Source organism: Polyodon spathula, chromosome 53, assembly GCF_017654505.1.
Source record: "Polyodon spathula isolate WHYD16114869_AA chromosome 53, ASM1765450v1, whole genome shotgun sequence".
NCBI classification, from domain to species: Eukaryota; Metazoa; Chordata; class Actinopteri; order Acipenseriformes; family Polyodontidae; genus Polyodon; species Polyodon spathula.
In genome coordinates, this window is record NC_054586.1 from 860,644 (window position 1) to 876,453 (window position 15,810).

The window sequence follows — 15,810 nt, forward strand, 5'->3', positions numbered from 1 at the left end:
TCCTGTTGTCCTCCTATGCATTTACTATCGCTTAGCATGGTTTGCCATGTTCTTTAATTTGCTTTTCCACACCTCTCCGGTCTTCACAATGCTTTCGCATGCTTTCGCAATGCTGTATTGCATTTGCTACTGCTTCCTGTCAGTGATCACTTCTTGTTTTTGCAGTTCCAAGAGTCCCACTGCAGCCATGTGACCTACAGTATGCTGTGTAGCATTATGAGGTGTGAGCGAGAGCATGACCCATTGATTGCATGCAATTAGCAGCATTGCACAAGTGAGCCTGCATAGGATTCAATACATACATACAAAGGTGGGAAGTATTTTGTAGAAAATATTTCATTTTTGGCAGGCAAATTCTCATTTTATAGCCTTATGGAAATTATTTTTGCATGGTATTTTGCATGGTATTTTTTGCAGTTTTCCCATGCCTTTCCCATAGCTTACCTTGGTTTGCCATATTTAGTAATATTACTATGGGAGACTTTTACAAGGGTTGCGCTCAAAACAAAGCGTGCAGTCAAATGATAATGTTTACTTAACAACAGCTTCACACAGTAAGCTTCTCCTTTCAGCCTCTTCAGCCTCTTGTCTAAAACCAGGAAACCTTCCATCGCTGTAAACCCTTTGAAATCTCCGCTAATCTGGATAAAGGAGCATGCTGCCTGCCCTCGGAAACATTTTCAGTGAAGACTCTGCCTCATTAGACCAGCACGGGCTGAAGGAGTCAGCTGTCTGAGCTAAGGGGGCACAAAGCCGAAAGGAGGCCACGGTGTTGTGTTGATATCCTGGCTGTTTCTTGTATGACTCACTGAGGGCGAGGGAAGTAAAAGAGAAGAACAAGAAACATAGGAAGTGGGGCAACAGTTTGCAAGAGTCTTTCTGGTAAGTGAATTTTAGGTTTGAATTTAGAAGGTGGATTGCACTAAGGAGCCTTGCTGGCTTGTAAAAGGGTAAGAAACAACTTGTTTGCAAATTATGCACAGTTACAATGTACAGCTCTGGCCAAAAGTTTTGCATCACCTAGAATTTTCTCATTTTAAAAAGAACCATTTATATGAAAATAATTTAGATCTTTCAGTTTGTAATCAACATTTCAATTCTCGCTCAGTAGTCAGTGATATAGAAACAATAGGCACTCGTCTGTGTGAAAATGTTCAACCACTTTGTGTTGTAATTAGGCATCTTAATCAACTGCCTAAAAGTTTCCTACATTGTACCATTTTGGGCTATATGTTCCTTTTCTCTTACTGTTTTAAATGAATTGCTGTGTGGCCGATTAAAGTCGTCAATTAAATTAGACAATCACTCATTTGCATATTTTGACTATGTTCCAATATTTTCATTTCCAGTGGTTTGATTTCATACGCACAACAAACCAAAGCTACAGAAGCAATGAAGTGTTCTGATGCATTTGCACACGACTGTATGTCACACATCTCTCCATATATTTGTAAAACCATGTATCCAATTGTGATTAAACATGGTGTAAGCATTATTTAGTATAAGTTATTGAGAGGAATAGATTCTGGGTATATACTGCAGTTGCATGTTTTTAATGAGATCATTTATTGACAACTTGTTGATTGAAAAACCCCTAGAATCCCACAGGAGATCATACCTAACAACGTTTGACGTTAGCCAATGCACACAGAAACCAGGGCCAGAGGACACCGTTTGAAGACATAGGACAAAGAGTAGGAGACACTTCTTCACACAGAGAGAGGTGAGGGGATGGAATGGGTTACCTAGTCATGTTGTTGAAGGAGATTCTTCTTCACACAGAGAGTGGTGAGGGGATGGGATGGGTTACTTAGTCATGTTGTTGAAGGAGACTCTTCTTCACAGAGAGTGGTGAGGGGATGGAATGGGTTACTTAGTCATGTTGTTGAAGGAGACTCTTCTTCACACAGAGAGTGGTGAGGGGATGGAATGGGTTACCTAGTCATGTTGTTGAAGGAGACTCTTCTTCACACAGAGAGTGGTGAGGGGATGGAATGGGTTACCTAGTCATGTTGTTGAAGGAGACTCTTCTTCACACAGAGAGTGGTGAGGGGATGGAATGGGTTACCTAGTCATGTTGTTGAAGGAGACTCTTCTTCACACAGAGAGAGGTGAGGGGATGGAATGGGTTACCTAGTCATGTTGTTGAAGGAGACACTTCTTCACACAGAGAGTGGTGAGGGGATGGAATGGGTTACCTAGTCATGTTGCTGAAGGAGACACTTCTTCACAGGAGACCTAGTCTTCTTCACACAGAGAGTGGTGAGGGGATGGAATGGGTTACCTAGTCATGTTGTTGAAGGAGACTCTTCTTCACACAGAGAGTGGTGAGGGGGTGGAATGGGTTACCTAGTCATGTTGATGAAGGAGACTCTTCTTCACACAGAGAGTGGTGAGGGGATGGAATGGGTTTCCTAGTCATGTTGCTGAAAGAGACTCTTCTTCACATAGAGAGTGATGAGTGTATGGAATGGGTTACCTAGTCATGTTGTTGAAGGAGACTCTTCTTCACACAGAGAGTGGTGAGGGGATGGAATGGGTTTCCTAGTCATGCTGTGGATCACTGAGACTCTTTGGCTCTTGACGGGGTTTTGAGATCATTCAGCCGCTCAGAACGCGTACTGATGAAATGTTCTCATGTTCTTGTGTTGGCAGCTCTCCCACCATGGAGCTATGAAAGGGGCTGCTGCTGCTGTGTGAGAAGGCTGGATGATGGATGAACAGGACGAGAAGGACCCCGATCTGGATGCGGGGGACTTGGAGGGCTGCTCGGAGATCTCGTGGGTGAGCGGGGAGGACCCTGACGAGGCCAGCTTGTTCTCTGAAGACTCCGTCTTCCCTGATTACGAGTCGGAGGACAGCAGCAGCAGGGGCAGCTCAGCGGCCCTCACTCTGTACCAGGCCTGCGCAGTGAACAACGCCAGGGCCCTGCATGAGTGCCTGGAGAGGGGAGTGTCCGAGGAGGAGGTCCTGGAGCTCGACATCAACGGAAGGGTGACTCCAGAGAGCTGCTCACACTGCATTCACAGCAGTGTGCACGAATCAAAACACCCCATTGCTTCTGGATTAGAGAACCCTATTGCTTCTGTATTAGAACACCCCATTGCTTCTGTATCAGAACACCCCACTGTGCTATATGAAGGATATAAATGACAAATCTTGAGGTGTTTTAATAAATGTGCGCACTGCTGTGTATTTTAGGATTTTCTTACCTTTAGGGGATGTGTAAGGATTACGCTGTTAGGTTTTGACTAGTTTCAGAACAGTCCTCACCCCCTCATAATCAGCTATCATTAAAGTCAACTCCCACTCTCACCTCCCTGCCATTACAACATCAGTCCAATCCCCCGCACCCCCCTCCCCCCTCACGGGAACAAATACCAAATGAAATATAAAACCACTCTGGCATTAACCACCAGGAAAATCCACTTGTCTTTCCAATTATATGGCCCCAGTGTGATGACAAGACACCTCCTATTAACTGTCACTGGTCCCCCTTTTCTTGTGGAGATCCATTTGGTTAATTGCCTGTATTGTTATGCTTAATTATCAAAAACACGCAGGTCTTTCAAATTCAGAGTTATAGATTAAAAGCTGCCTGCTACCGCTCTGTGCTTTGGAGTAAATACAACAGAGTTTTTTTTGTTTTTTTTCCCCCCCTCTCCTACAGAACGGCCTGATGGTGGCATGTTACAAGGGCTTTGTGGACATTGTCTTCGGATTGGACAAATGTCCTTACCTGGACGTCAACAACCAGGACAACGAAGGGAACACCGCCCTCATGATAGCGGCCCAGGCAGGTGAGACTCTGCCCAGCCTTCCTCCTCCTCTTACCCGCAAGAAGGGTAAACGCTGGGTCGGGTCAAAGTGACTTCTTTTTTCACAGCTGACAAAAGCTTTGTGTTTTGATGTGCAGGGCACGTGACCATCGTGAATTACCTCATGAATTACTACCCAGGGGTGGACTTGGAGAGAAGAGACAGCCGGGGGTTCACTGCCTTCATGAAAGCAGCCATGCAGGGGAGGAATGAGTGCGTCTCATCCCTGATGATGGCAGGTGAGTGACTCCAGCAGGTTTGCGTGGACAGCATAGGGCGGTTCACTTTACCCTGCACAGCCTTTTCTGCAATGAGGAAGCTGTTTCAAATCTATTTTTTTTGTCATTCCCTTTTGTACAGTGCAGTCAGTCAGTCAGTGCAAGTGGTTTCAATTACTGTTTCAAAATGCATGCCTAATTAAAGCAAAACGTGCTGTAACATTTTCACACATGAGTTTCTATATCACTGATTACTGACCGAAAAATTAAAATTCTCACACCCAGAGGTTTTCTTCCAGGTCGGTATATAAAGGACACAAATGACAAATCTTGAGCACATTACTGTATATGCATGCAACTAAGACTATATCAGCCAAAGTGTCTTTACAGAAGAAGATGCGCCATCTAGTGATATGACACTGTGGATTAAGTCTCCTTTTGTTTTCCTGGCAATACTGTGCAGTGCACTAGATGGCGCTGGTGCTTATAAAAACGCAACAAATATGTCACTGGAGATACTTACATGAAGACCTTCTTGAATAGCAAGTACCAGTGGCAAAGAGTAGAGCTCACTGGGTCTTACATGAAGATTGATAAAAGATGAAGCAGAGAATTCCTTTAATACACTTATGGATTTTTACTCCATCACTTGCTCCAGAATTTTTAATTAACACCTTAATGTTACAGAAACAAACCTAACCCTGTATTTCTGTCTCACATATGAATCTGATCCAGTGCTTAGGCACCCCTCTATAGTATCATTTAAATCCAGCCTCATGAGCCAGAATTGTTCACATGCAGAGCACTATGTGTTGCCAGAAATGTGTTTTGCACAAGAAACAGAATCTAGTTACATAAATAATCCCAGTTTAAGTACTTAAGAGACCTTGAATCAGTGTGTTTTCCCTCCAGTTTTTGTCAAGTGTTTATTCCCTTTGTGTGATTTCAAATTTAATTTATACAACAAGAAGTAAAGATATTCCTTTACAGAGTTTCTAGTAAACCTTAATTCATCATTTCTATAAATACTAAATAAAACTAGTAAAACACACTGACAAATGTTTCTGCTCAAAGTCTTTATCAATATCTATTCTAGTCTAAACATTTCTTAAAGGATTTCAGTAGTTTCCTTTAGAGTTTATTTAGATGCACAAGAGTTTTGCACCACCTTATAGAATTAACTCATTTCTCTTCATAGCGTAGAATGAAACCTGCTGTTGAATAATGTTCTGTTAACATATTGAATTGTATAGCACTTTGTAGTTTTCCATATTCCAGATGTTTCAGCTGAGGCCTCTTCTCCCTTTTCTCCCAGGTGCTGATTTGAATGCGGTCGACCCGACAAGAGGCAAGACTGCCAAAGAGTGGGCGATACTGACCGGCCGCTTTGAGACCTTGACCAAGATGCGTCGCCTGCTAGAGAAGCCCTGTGCCGAGCAGTTCTGTGACCGCTACACACCGGAGTGGCCAGAGCTGAGAAACCTGGTGGCCAAAGCAGTGAGGGTCAAGACCAAGAGAGAGAAGATCGCTCAAAGGATCCGCTCCACCTTCACCATCAACTTCCCACACGACCCTGAAGATGAAGGAGTGATGGACCACATGGTCCGGATGACCACTGGCCTTTCCAGTCTCTTTGTGACCACAGGCTGCCGCCCTCTGTGTCCCACCAGCCCTCCAGCCGTCGGGAAGAAACGCTTCACCGTCCCGGAGATCCTCCGGCAATATCCGGGCATGCAGACAGAAAACGACTCGGTGAAGCACTCGAATGGGTCCGTATCGGATAGTTCCTCCTGCTGTGGAATCACAGAGGAGTCCCAGAGAGGGAGCATGCTGTCCATCACAGGGGGAGTCCGGGGTTTCATTGTGAGACGCAACAACGTCTTCCCAGCGGGGTGTGTCCCCCAGATCAAGGTATCCAAGAGCACCGAACCCACGCCAAAGAAGGAGAAGAAGACGAAGAAGTCCAAGAGCAAGCATTTTCTGGAGCTGCCCAAGTGGAGGTACAAAGAGCTGAAGGAAGAGAAGAAGAAGGTAGAGAAGGAGAAAGAGGAAATGAAGGTGCAGGAGAAGAAGGACAAGACAGAGAAGAACAAGAAGGACAAGGAGGAGAAGAAGTGAATTTGCTGATCAGATGGTTCCAAGTTCAACACACCTCCAAGAAACAGGACTGAATTGCAGGCTTGCTGAGATGCAACCTTGAGATGTTTGCTTGCCTAGCAGGTTCTTCTCTTGAGGGAACTGGAATTGTTTCACTTTTCCAAAGTAAACATGGTCTTCCATTTGTGCTACAGTCAGATCACAAGTCTCCGATCCTGCAATGGGAAATTGGTGGCAATTGTGAGGAATAAAGCTTCCAGTGACCATACTGACTAGATGTATATCCAGCCTTTCCCAGAGTCTCTGGAGGGACAAATGCACAGGAGTGGATTTCAATACAAAACGTGTTTATTCAGGGAACACTTGAGTCATCCAGGCTGGAGTGATGGTTGGGTTACTGCTCAACTCAAGCAGCACTTAGCTAATTTATACTGTCCTGTTACTTGAATGGATTGATACTGTGATCAGCATATGCCATATTCTTTTGACCATCAAATCCATAGCAAAAAGATCCATTAAAACAGCACAAAATAACATCATCTCTTGTTACAAAGTGCTGTCCCATCACTGTTTGAAACTGTTTATTCGGAAATATCAGACTTGGTATACAGTGTCAATATGGGTTCACTACAAAACACAGCATCTGCGCTATTTCCCTCTTTTATGGAGACGTTCGTGCATATTTTTCTGAAGCAAGCTCCATATCCACTTTTTTCGGTCAAGTCATTGCTCTGGAATGACACCGTTGACGATGTGTTTTTGGGGTAACCTGGGTGAAGAATGGGGTGATACAGCAGTGCTGTATTGAATTATTGAAATCTACCCCTTTGAATGGTTCACTACTTTTATGCTTCAAGTATATTATTGTGCAGATAAGACCACTGTATGTCTCTGCTAACTGATGGAATATTGACAACATGGTAGCACTTTACAATACGTGTCTCTAGACACTGTGCATTTACATAGTAGTTAGTAAATACATGTGTACTTACACATAATTACAAAGTTATTATGCATAGTTACAATGTACTTTATGTGCATAACTCTAACCCAAACTCTAAACCTAACCCTTTCTGATACAGATATATAAAGCTCTATGCCTTAATTACATTGTAACTATGCATAAAAACATTGTAATTATGTTTAAGTACACAGGTAACTACTTTGCAAATACACAGTGTATAGAGACACAAAGTAAAGTGCTATTCAAATATCCAGGCTCTTCCCTACACGCTGTACCCAAAGACTAGGAGGATCAAGCTTATTTATTACAGAACTGGGCTACTGTTTCTGGTTTATTTTACTTTTATTGTATTTTCTAAGTGAAAACATGAGCTGAGAGATTTAAAAAAAAGATACGGTCTTTAGATGAAAAATAAAGTATTTGAATGTATTTATGGGAGCAGTGTCTGTATCTGGCATAAGCGGTCTGTTTCCAGCCGTGTGGTATTAATAACATGTGCCTATAAGTGATAGGATTAAAGAAGTAAGCCACTGTGGACTCAGGTAACTCACAGTGCAGTCGCCTCCGCTCAGGGTAAGACAGCAGATTCATTATCACTTAACCCCTCGCACTGTAACTATCTGTGAAGTGTAATTACCTGGGCATGGCTTGGAACATGGTGAACTATGTAATTACATCAGGTAACAAAACAATAAACACATTGTAACTGTGCATAATAACATTGTAATTATGTGGAAGTACACATGTATTTACTATGTAACAACTATGTAAATACACAGTAATTAGAGACACTATGTAAAGTTTTGCCTTTTTATATTTTGAGGCACACTATCATAATGGGGTGAGCTGCCAGATCAGGACTCCTGTGCAATAAGTGTTCACCATGCATTGTGTGTCTATTGCTGTCTAATCTGTGGTCTGCTAATGATCTTTTACACTAGTATTGTAATCATTCCTCTAATGGTATTTTGTTTTTAAATAACTTTTCTGAAAGGGTATCAGCAAAAAAAAAGTCCAAGTAATAATTAGCTGCTGCTGATGTTTCTATAAAAGGTGCGTACCGAGAATATATCACCTGTGGTTTGTTTGCAGTTTCGAAACGTTTGTTTCCCCTGCTGGAATCTTCTTTTTTTGTTTTAGTTATATAAATATGCGTTGGAGATGGAAAATACACTGTATTGTAAAACCAGATGTAAGAGGAAGGCTAATGCGTTTCCTATATTAACAGGGCGGGGGGGAGAAGAGTATTGAACACAACATGAGTAGTTACATCCTGTCAAAAAAAACGCAATTCACGCAATAACAAATGCAATGCTTGTGTGACAGGGTGCAGGCTGGGTGCAGACTGGGCGCAGGCTGGGCACAAACTGGCGACCCTGCGTGCTGCAAGCAAGCGTCTTAACCTCTGTGCAAAAGAACGAGGCTTGTCTGGATTCGTGGTTTTAGAGCTTTTAACCTCATCTCATCTCACCGACAGGTCACATAAAGTCAGAGCCGCACACAACACTGTCCGCTGCACTGGGAAAAACAAAGAGGGACATTCTGAAAAAGACTAGATTCTGTGCTTTTAAATTAGATTCCTCCAGTAGGGGAGAATGGTGTGCTAACCAGGGGCAAGCCTTGATGAACCAAACAGCCTTTTCTAATTCCTGATCTTTTCTCCACCCACCTTCCATCTGCATTCAATTAAGAAGCAGTAAGTGACGTGGTTATGCTGTGATTATCGTTACGTCAGGGTTGTTATTTATTTATTTATTTGTAAATATTTGAACCCAACAAACCTGATATTGTAAACCGCAGTAATCTGTGCCAAAACAGGTGACGAGCGTCTCTTAATTGGAGAGGGGAGTCGTGTTCCCCGGTATTGACTGTGATGAAAGGCTTGGGGGGCGACTCTCTGACGGCGTGGAGCCGGACAGAGAACAGCTGTTTTATTTGTGACAGTGACGGGAACAGTATACTGCTCCCATTATAGCATCCTGGGAAAAGGACAAGCTTGGGAACGATTCTGGGGGGGGGGGGGGGGGGGGACACACGAAGCCAAAAATAAAAGAAAATGGAATGAAGTCGCTGACAAACTTGTTATCTTTATTTCATTTGATGCATGTTGTGACGTTTACCAGCTGTGTGCAATGTAGCCAGCCAAAAAAGATTAAGGGCAATAGGGCTGTTTATCATAAACTTACTCGGTTATTCAACTCTAGTAATATTTTACAATGTTGTTTTGATGCTATACTTCATCATAAGTCCATTATATGCGATACACCAGCCTTGCCTGGGACGTACAGTAAGTAGGCTTAGAGTAAATTTACACAAGTTTGTCACAGTATTTGTGCATGGTATTTTTTGCATTATACTATGCAGTTACCATAATTTACCCCAGTTTTCCGTGTTTATAAATATGCTATACCATACCTTGCTATTCTTTACCATGCTTACCTCTGCTTTGCTATGCTTTCACTATCCTGTATTACATTTTGCTGGGCTTTTACTCCGGGCAACTTTTATAAGCGTTACTACACCTTGCTATGCTTTTGCCTTTGGAAACGTTCAGAAACGGCTACTTACTGGCTACCTTTTTTGCGCAGGAGAGTATCATAATTTCTTTAAAGTATTGCAATGTGGGGATGAATACTGTGCAGGAGCCCTGTCTGCTATTAATCACATGTCTAAAGCATGTATTCATATCCTCGTAGTCGCCCACCAGGGGGCTGTGAGAAGTGAATGCATGCCTTACACACGTACATAGGTACATGGAAAGAATGTGGGCAATCACAGGTCACAAAATAACAGCGCTGAATTCGGAATGCATTGCTTCAGAGCTCAGAGGACATGCAGAAGATATGCAGGTACTAATCCTGTGGTATTCAGTCGGAATTCACTATGAATTTGTGGCCATCGTTTCAAAGTGTTACGCCTTCGCTTTTACAATTTATCTCAGAATGACTGTTCAGTAAGTGAGGCAAAGGCATGATAAAGCATTCGAATTGTTATTTAAGGGAGATGGAGAGAGGGAGAAGGAAGGAAGAACACATGGAAGGTACCGCAAGTCTCAGCTTTTAACGATTGGGGTAAACCAACAAGGGGAGAAGGTGGCCTGTGGTCTCCCCTCGATAATAACAGCAAGCCTTGGTAAGTTTAAAGAAAATGCTAAGATTTGAGAGCTGTGCGTCAGGCTCAGAGATGTGTTGAAAGGAAGCATGTATTTATTATTAATGAGCTGAAATGAGTCCGGAGCCACAGAGGAGGCTCTGAGACCTTCCCAGTCTGTCTAGAGAGCAGACTGTGAGCGCGCCAGGCCCCAAGACCCAAAGACAGAGCAGAAAAAACAGCTGACCCTCGTCTTTCTGCAGTACGTTTCCCAGGCTGGGCTACGATTACAGCTCGATGAGATCTGAAAACAGCTCCCAGCCTCTCAGCGTGTCTAGTGATACATGTGATAACTGGGTTGCGTTTGTTTTTGTTTTTTTTTACTGTGTTTTAGGTTTATAAAACGCTTGATAAGTTAAGTGCTGCTGGAAAATGACCTAAAACAACAATGACCCAAGTTTTCTAAAAATCTGAAGAGAAACGAGAAACACCTGCCATAACATTGTCAACAAGGTGTGCAGCTACAATGGGCAGCCAAGCAAGGTGTATTAATGCCTGGGCATTATAAGCTAATGTGAGGTACATCAGTCTGTCTAAAACATCACAGTATGATCCTGCATGTATACTTTAGGCCTACAAAGAAAATCAGTAAAAATGATTACAAAATGGAATACAGTATTTGGCAATTTACAAAACAGCATTCCAGAAACAGTTCTTACTGGGCTTTCTCAGTCTTTGCCAGCAACACAAAAATGCACACACAAACACAAACTGGCTTTAGAGGTAGATTAAAGAAACCCTTCAGCTTTCTGGCAGCACAGTCATTATAGGAATCCCTCGCATTCGTGTTTGCTTTTTAATCTTCAGCTGAATCCATTCTGTCCGCTAACAGCTGAATGCACTGTTATCGACCCATAATACAATGTGCATTGATGCGTTTCCACCAGCACCTTTCAGTTTGTAGCAGCATGTGGATGCTGTAATACACTTTAGTGTTAACTGGGAAAACCTCCTTATTATATTACAAAATGTGAGTCTATTAACCAGTGAACCGATTGAGCAGTTAGCAACTTTATCAATCAATCAATCAGTCTTTATTTTATATAGCGCCTTTCATAGGGGACCACCATCACAAAGCGCTTTACAAGATGCAGGAACAACAAGAAAATCCATAATATTTTAAATACAGAGAAATGCATAACACATGATAAACAGTAAAAAACAATGCATAATACATTAAATACAGTGGAAAGTGCATAATACATGATAGTAGCATAATACACGAAATAATACATTAAATACAGTGGAAAGTGCATAATACATGATAGTAGCATAATACACGAAATAATACATTAAATACAGTGGAAAGTGCATAATACATGATAGTAGAGATCAGGCTTAAAGTGCATGGAAAGCAAGAGAGAACAGGTGGGTCTTGAGAGTTGATTTAAAGCGAGTGACGGTGGGAGCATCACACATCAAAGCTGGGAGAGAGTTCCAGAGAGTCGGAGCCATGAAGCTAAACGAGCGTTGTCCAAGTGTGGGCTTACAGGCAGGGGCATAGCAGGTCAGCAGGTACTCAGGACCCATGTGATGAAGGGCATTGTAGGTGAGCAGGAACGTTTGGAAAATAATCCTAAACTTTGCAGCTGGGCAAGATGGATCTGTCTACCCCGTTGGATTTGTCATCACCCTGAATCAGAGATTAGGCTGATCATGTGATACAGTATGCAATCCTTGCATCGCTATAAATCTGCAAGAGCAGCCTACCAGTAATGGAGAAAGATCTAACGGCATTGACAGTGGTGAGGACAGTCCTGCTGGCCAGACTGCTGCAACTAGAATGGATCAGCAACAGCAAAACAAAGGGAAAGTGGCCAACTGGACAGCTGTGACTGCAAACAGTGAGAGGCGAATAGAGGGGAAAAGACTGGCTCGTGTAAAACACTAAAGAGCCATCACTATTAAACTATGAAATACTCAACAGGGCTCAATTCAGAAATACTGAAAGAACAAATATTTCAACCAGAAGTCTTTTATTTTGAAGACACTGAAAAAGACTTCTGGTTCAAACATTTGCCATTGAATTTCTTTTAGTATTTCTGAAATATGAATGGCAGGATGGAATGCCTCAAGGAACCTTCTAGCACCTTGTGGAATCTATGCCATGATGTGTCACACAGTCTTGCCCTTCTATTAGGTCCTAATAAATTGGTATATATAACAATAACAACCACAACCTTTATATAGTGCCTTTCATAGTGGACCACCATCATAAAGCACTTTACAAGATACTAGGGTGTGTGAACTATGCATCACTTATAACAACAACTCACCCCAAAGATGGAGCACAAGTGACTTGCTTAGGGTCACGCAATGAGTCAGTGGCTGAGCTGGGATTTGAACCCGGGACCTCCTGGTTACAAGCCCCTTTCTTTAACCACTGGACCACACAGCCTCCTATACCAGTGGTGTAGTCCAAAATCTGAAGGTATCGGAACATCATTAAAATATAGATGTTCTTAAACAACACTTACATAACAGGTCATGCATTTAACAAGTATTTCCACAGTGTCTTTCTCTATCTTTTCAGACTGCCTGACTATGCGTCTGTGCATCAGTGGCAGAACAAAGACCCTGAGCTGACTGTAGAAGTCTGGCGCAGTCTGGCTCACTCCACCACTATATAGACACTGTATATTATTCATATACACACACGGTATATTTATTTATAAAACAATGGGTTTGTTCTTGACCCAACTGTTGCCCCTTTGTCCCTGGAGTATCATTACTAAAATGCGCTCCATATAGATTTCAGCAGCCTCGCTGGATACAAGGCGATCCAAAAATAACAAACGAGTTGAGAGAAAAGGAAAGAGCCAAGCAGAGCTGCTGAGCCATGAGTAACCAGAGAATCACCAGCCAGGCTCCACGCTGACGGCAACCCAGCGGCCGTGCTCCAGCACTCCCACTCGCTGCCACGCTGCCCTCCCTCTCGGGGCTGCTTCTAACTGAGGCAAGCGAAGCCCTGTGTTACAGGAGCTTGTAATGAAGCTCCTCACAGTGGCTGATCAGCTGATAATACTGACATCCGCATCACATACTTACTTACCTCTCCACTGCAGAGCTTGCTGCTCAGTTGAATGCTGAGGAATTCATCGTTGAACTGCACAGCTTGTGGTTTGCATCTAGCCCTTGACTTTCCAGTCAATTCAATGGGCTGAGATGCCAGTTCATACTCATCACACAGTACTGTTCAGAAGTCAGATGTCACAACTGAAAAGCAATTTATCTCGAGTATCCAGATTGATTCTTTGTTTCAGTGTTTGCTCAGGAATTATTTTTCCAACAAGCAATAGTTTCCAACAAACACCTGATACAAAGTAGCAATCCATTTGATGGACAGCTGTGGGCAAAAGTGTTGCATTAATTAATCTGTCTGCATACTTGTCCATTCTTCAGTGATTTCTGCTTCCAATTCTTTCTGGGACGTTCTCTAGACCAAAGTGGCCTACTGTTATGGCCAAAAGTTTTGCATCACCCTATAGAATTAACTCATTTTGCGTCATAAAGCAGAAGGAAACCTGCTGAATAATGTTAAGTTAACATATTGAATGACTTACCTCTCTGTAGTTTTCCATATACTTAACAAAAAACTGCCAAAAATGTAGAATGTGACATTTTGAAATCTAACAGGAAATACTGTACTACTATTATGGCTTCTGGTAGGCCTCTGCGACATAATTTTGTAGTTTCTTTAATTACATTATGTTAATTAAAATATCTAAATTATGTTCACACACACATATATATATATATATATATATATATATATATATATATATATATATATATATATATATATATATATATATATATATATATATATATATATATATAAACAGTTTGCAGATGCACTGTTTGATTTAGTAATTTCAGGCTAAATTGAATTCAACGTCCCGGTCAGTTCATCTTAATGATGTTGTGCTGAGGGCCAGTTTTAATCAGTTTGTGATAAGAGTCACTTCTGCAATTCAAACCGTGTGGGCTGCTCTGGAACAGAAACACAAATCTGCGTGGGTCAGTTCCTGCTTTCACCCTCCCCCAAGAACGAACCACTGCCAAATGCTCAACTAAAAACTCAAAGATTTCCCATTAAGACACCGAAGACGCTGAGAAAGACTTCTAGTCGAAACATTTGCCATTGCGTTTGCCAAACAGGAGCAAACAGCAATACTAATACATTTTAAAATTTGCACAAAAAAAATATCATAACCCAGAAAGGAAAACCACTTCAAGTGATTCCTGTTTTGAAAAGTCCGTCCTCTCTAGTGCTTTGTGTGAGTTATAGTTTGCAGTTTAATGGTTATTTTTAACATCCAGTATGTTCTCGTAACATGCATGGTACCATACACGGGATTTAAAGCAGTCTTTCCTTTTTCAATTATCATTTTAAAATGTACCGGCATTCATGAAAAATGTAAGCTACTATTAATCTTTGAGAGGTTTCCATGCTTTAACTAAATATCCCAGCCTCCCTCTGACATCCTGCAGCAGCTGTTTTTTATAAACTGATGCATTTCAATCATGCAGTTTGTGATTGATCGGTTGAACAGAAAGCCATTATGGGCAGTGCAGAGTGATTCACATTGAGAGTCCTGTTTTATAGATTGCTCCACCATAAGGAAGGTGTAAAATAGTGAAGCTCAAAGTACTCACCTGCTCCTCTTTTCGGATTGAAAACAATCCGTCTGCAACAGGTGCACCAGTATAACGAGATGCAAAGGAGCCAAAGGCCCGGTTGCTCCATGTTAAAAACGGCTTTAGAAAACAGTGTTTCGGAGCAATAATGTCAAAAGCGGAGCGGTGCAAAATTAACTCATGAGCAAAGCAATTGAAAATGGACTTTGGAAAGTACTGTAGTGTGCCTTTAAATGTAAACAAGAAACCCCCCCCCCCCAGTGATGTTCTGTGATGTTCTGTGATGTGTTTTCTTCTGGGACAGGTGGACTTTTTGCATTTGCAATAAAGCACAGAGAGGTATGGTGAAGCATAGGGAAGCATTGTAAAGCACAGAGAGGTCTGGTAAAGCATAGGGAAGCATTGTAAAGCACAGAGAGGTCTGGTAAAGCATAGGGAAGCATTGTAAAGCACAGAGAGGTCTGGTAAAGCATAGGGAAGCATTGTAAAGCACAGAGAGGTCTGGTAAAGCATAGGGAAGCATTGTAAAACACAGAGATGTATGGTAAAAGCATAGGGAAGCATTGTAAAGCACAGAGAGGTCTGGTAAAGCATAGGGAAGCATTGTAAAGCACAGAGAGGTCTGGTAAAGCATAGGGAAGCATTGTAAAGCACAGAGAGGTCTGGTAAAGCATAGGGAAGCATTGTAAAGCACAGAGAGGTATGGTAAAGCACAGGGAAGCATTGTAAAACACAGAGAGGTCTGGTAAAGCATAGGGAAGCATTGTAAAGCACAGAGAGGTCTGGTAAAGCATAGGGAAGCATTGTAAAGCACAGAGAGGTCTGGTAAAGCATAGGGAAGCATTGTAAAGCACAGAGAGGTCTGGTAAAGCATAGGGAAGGATTGTAAAGCACAGAGAGGTCTGTTAAAGCATAAGGAAGC

At 42.1% G+C, this 15,810-nt stretch overlaps 1 protein-coding gene across 2 annotated transcripts; it reads left to right on the plus strand.

Moving 5' to 3' along the window:
- Positions 1 to 520: 520 nt before the first annotated feature.
- On the plus strand, positions 521 to 7,762 carry ankrd33aa (ankyrin repeat domain 33Aa). Of its 2 annotated transcripts, none has more exons than XM_041239230.1 (6): positions 521 to 882; positions 1,599 to 1,723; positions 2,656 to 2,994; positions 3,671 to 3,800; positions 3,917 to 4,057; positions 5,352 to 7,762. In XM_041239230.1, the coding sequence occupies exons 3-6, from the start codon at positions 2,710 to 2,712 to the stop codon at positions 6,152 to 6,154; spliced, it is 1,359 nt and encodes a 452-aa protein (XP_041095164.1). In that variant the 5' UTR covers positions 521 to 882; positions 1,599 to 1,723; positions 2,656 to 2,709; the 3' UTR covers positions 6,155 to 7,762. The 2 variants fall into 2 exon arrangements, with proteins under 2 accessions (XP_041095164.1, XP_041095166.1); XM_041239232.1 differs by lacking the exon at positions 521 to 882 and adding an exon at positions 917 to 950.
- The last annotated feature ends 8,048 nt before the right edge of the window (positions 7,763 to 15,810 follow it).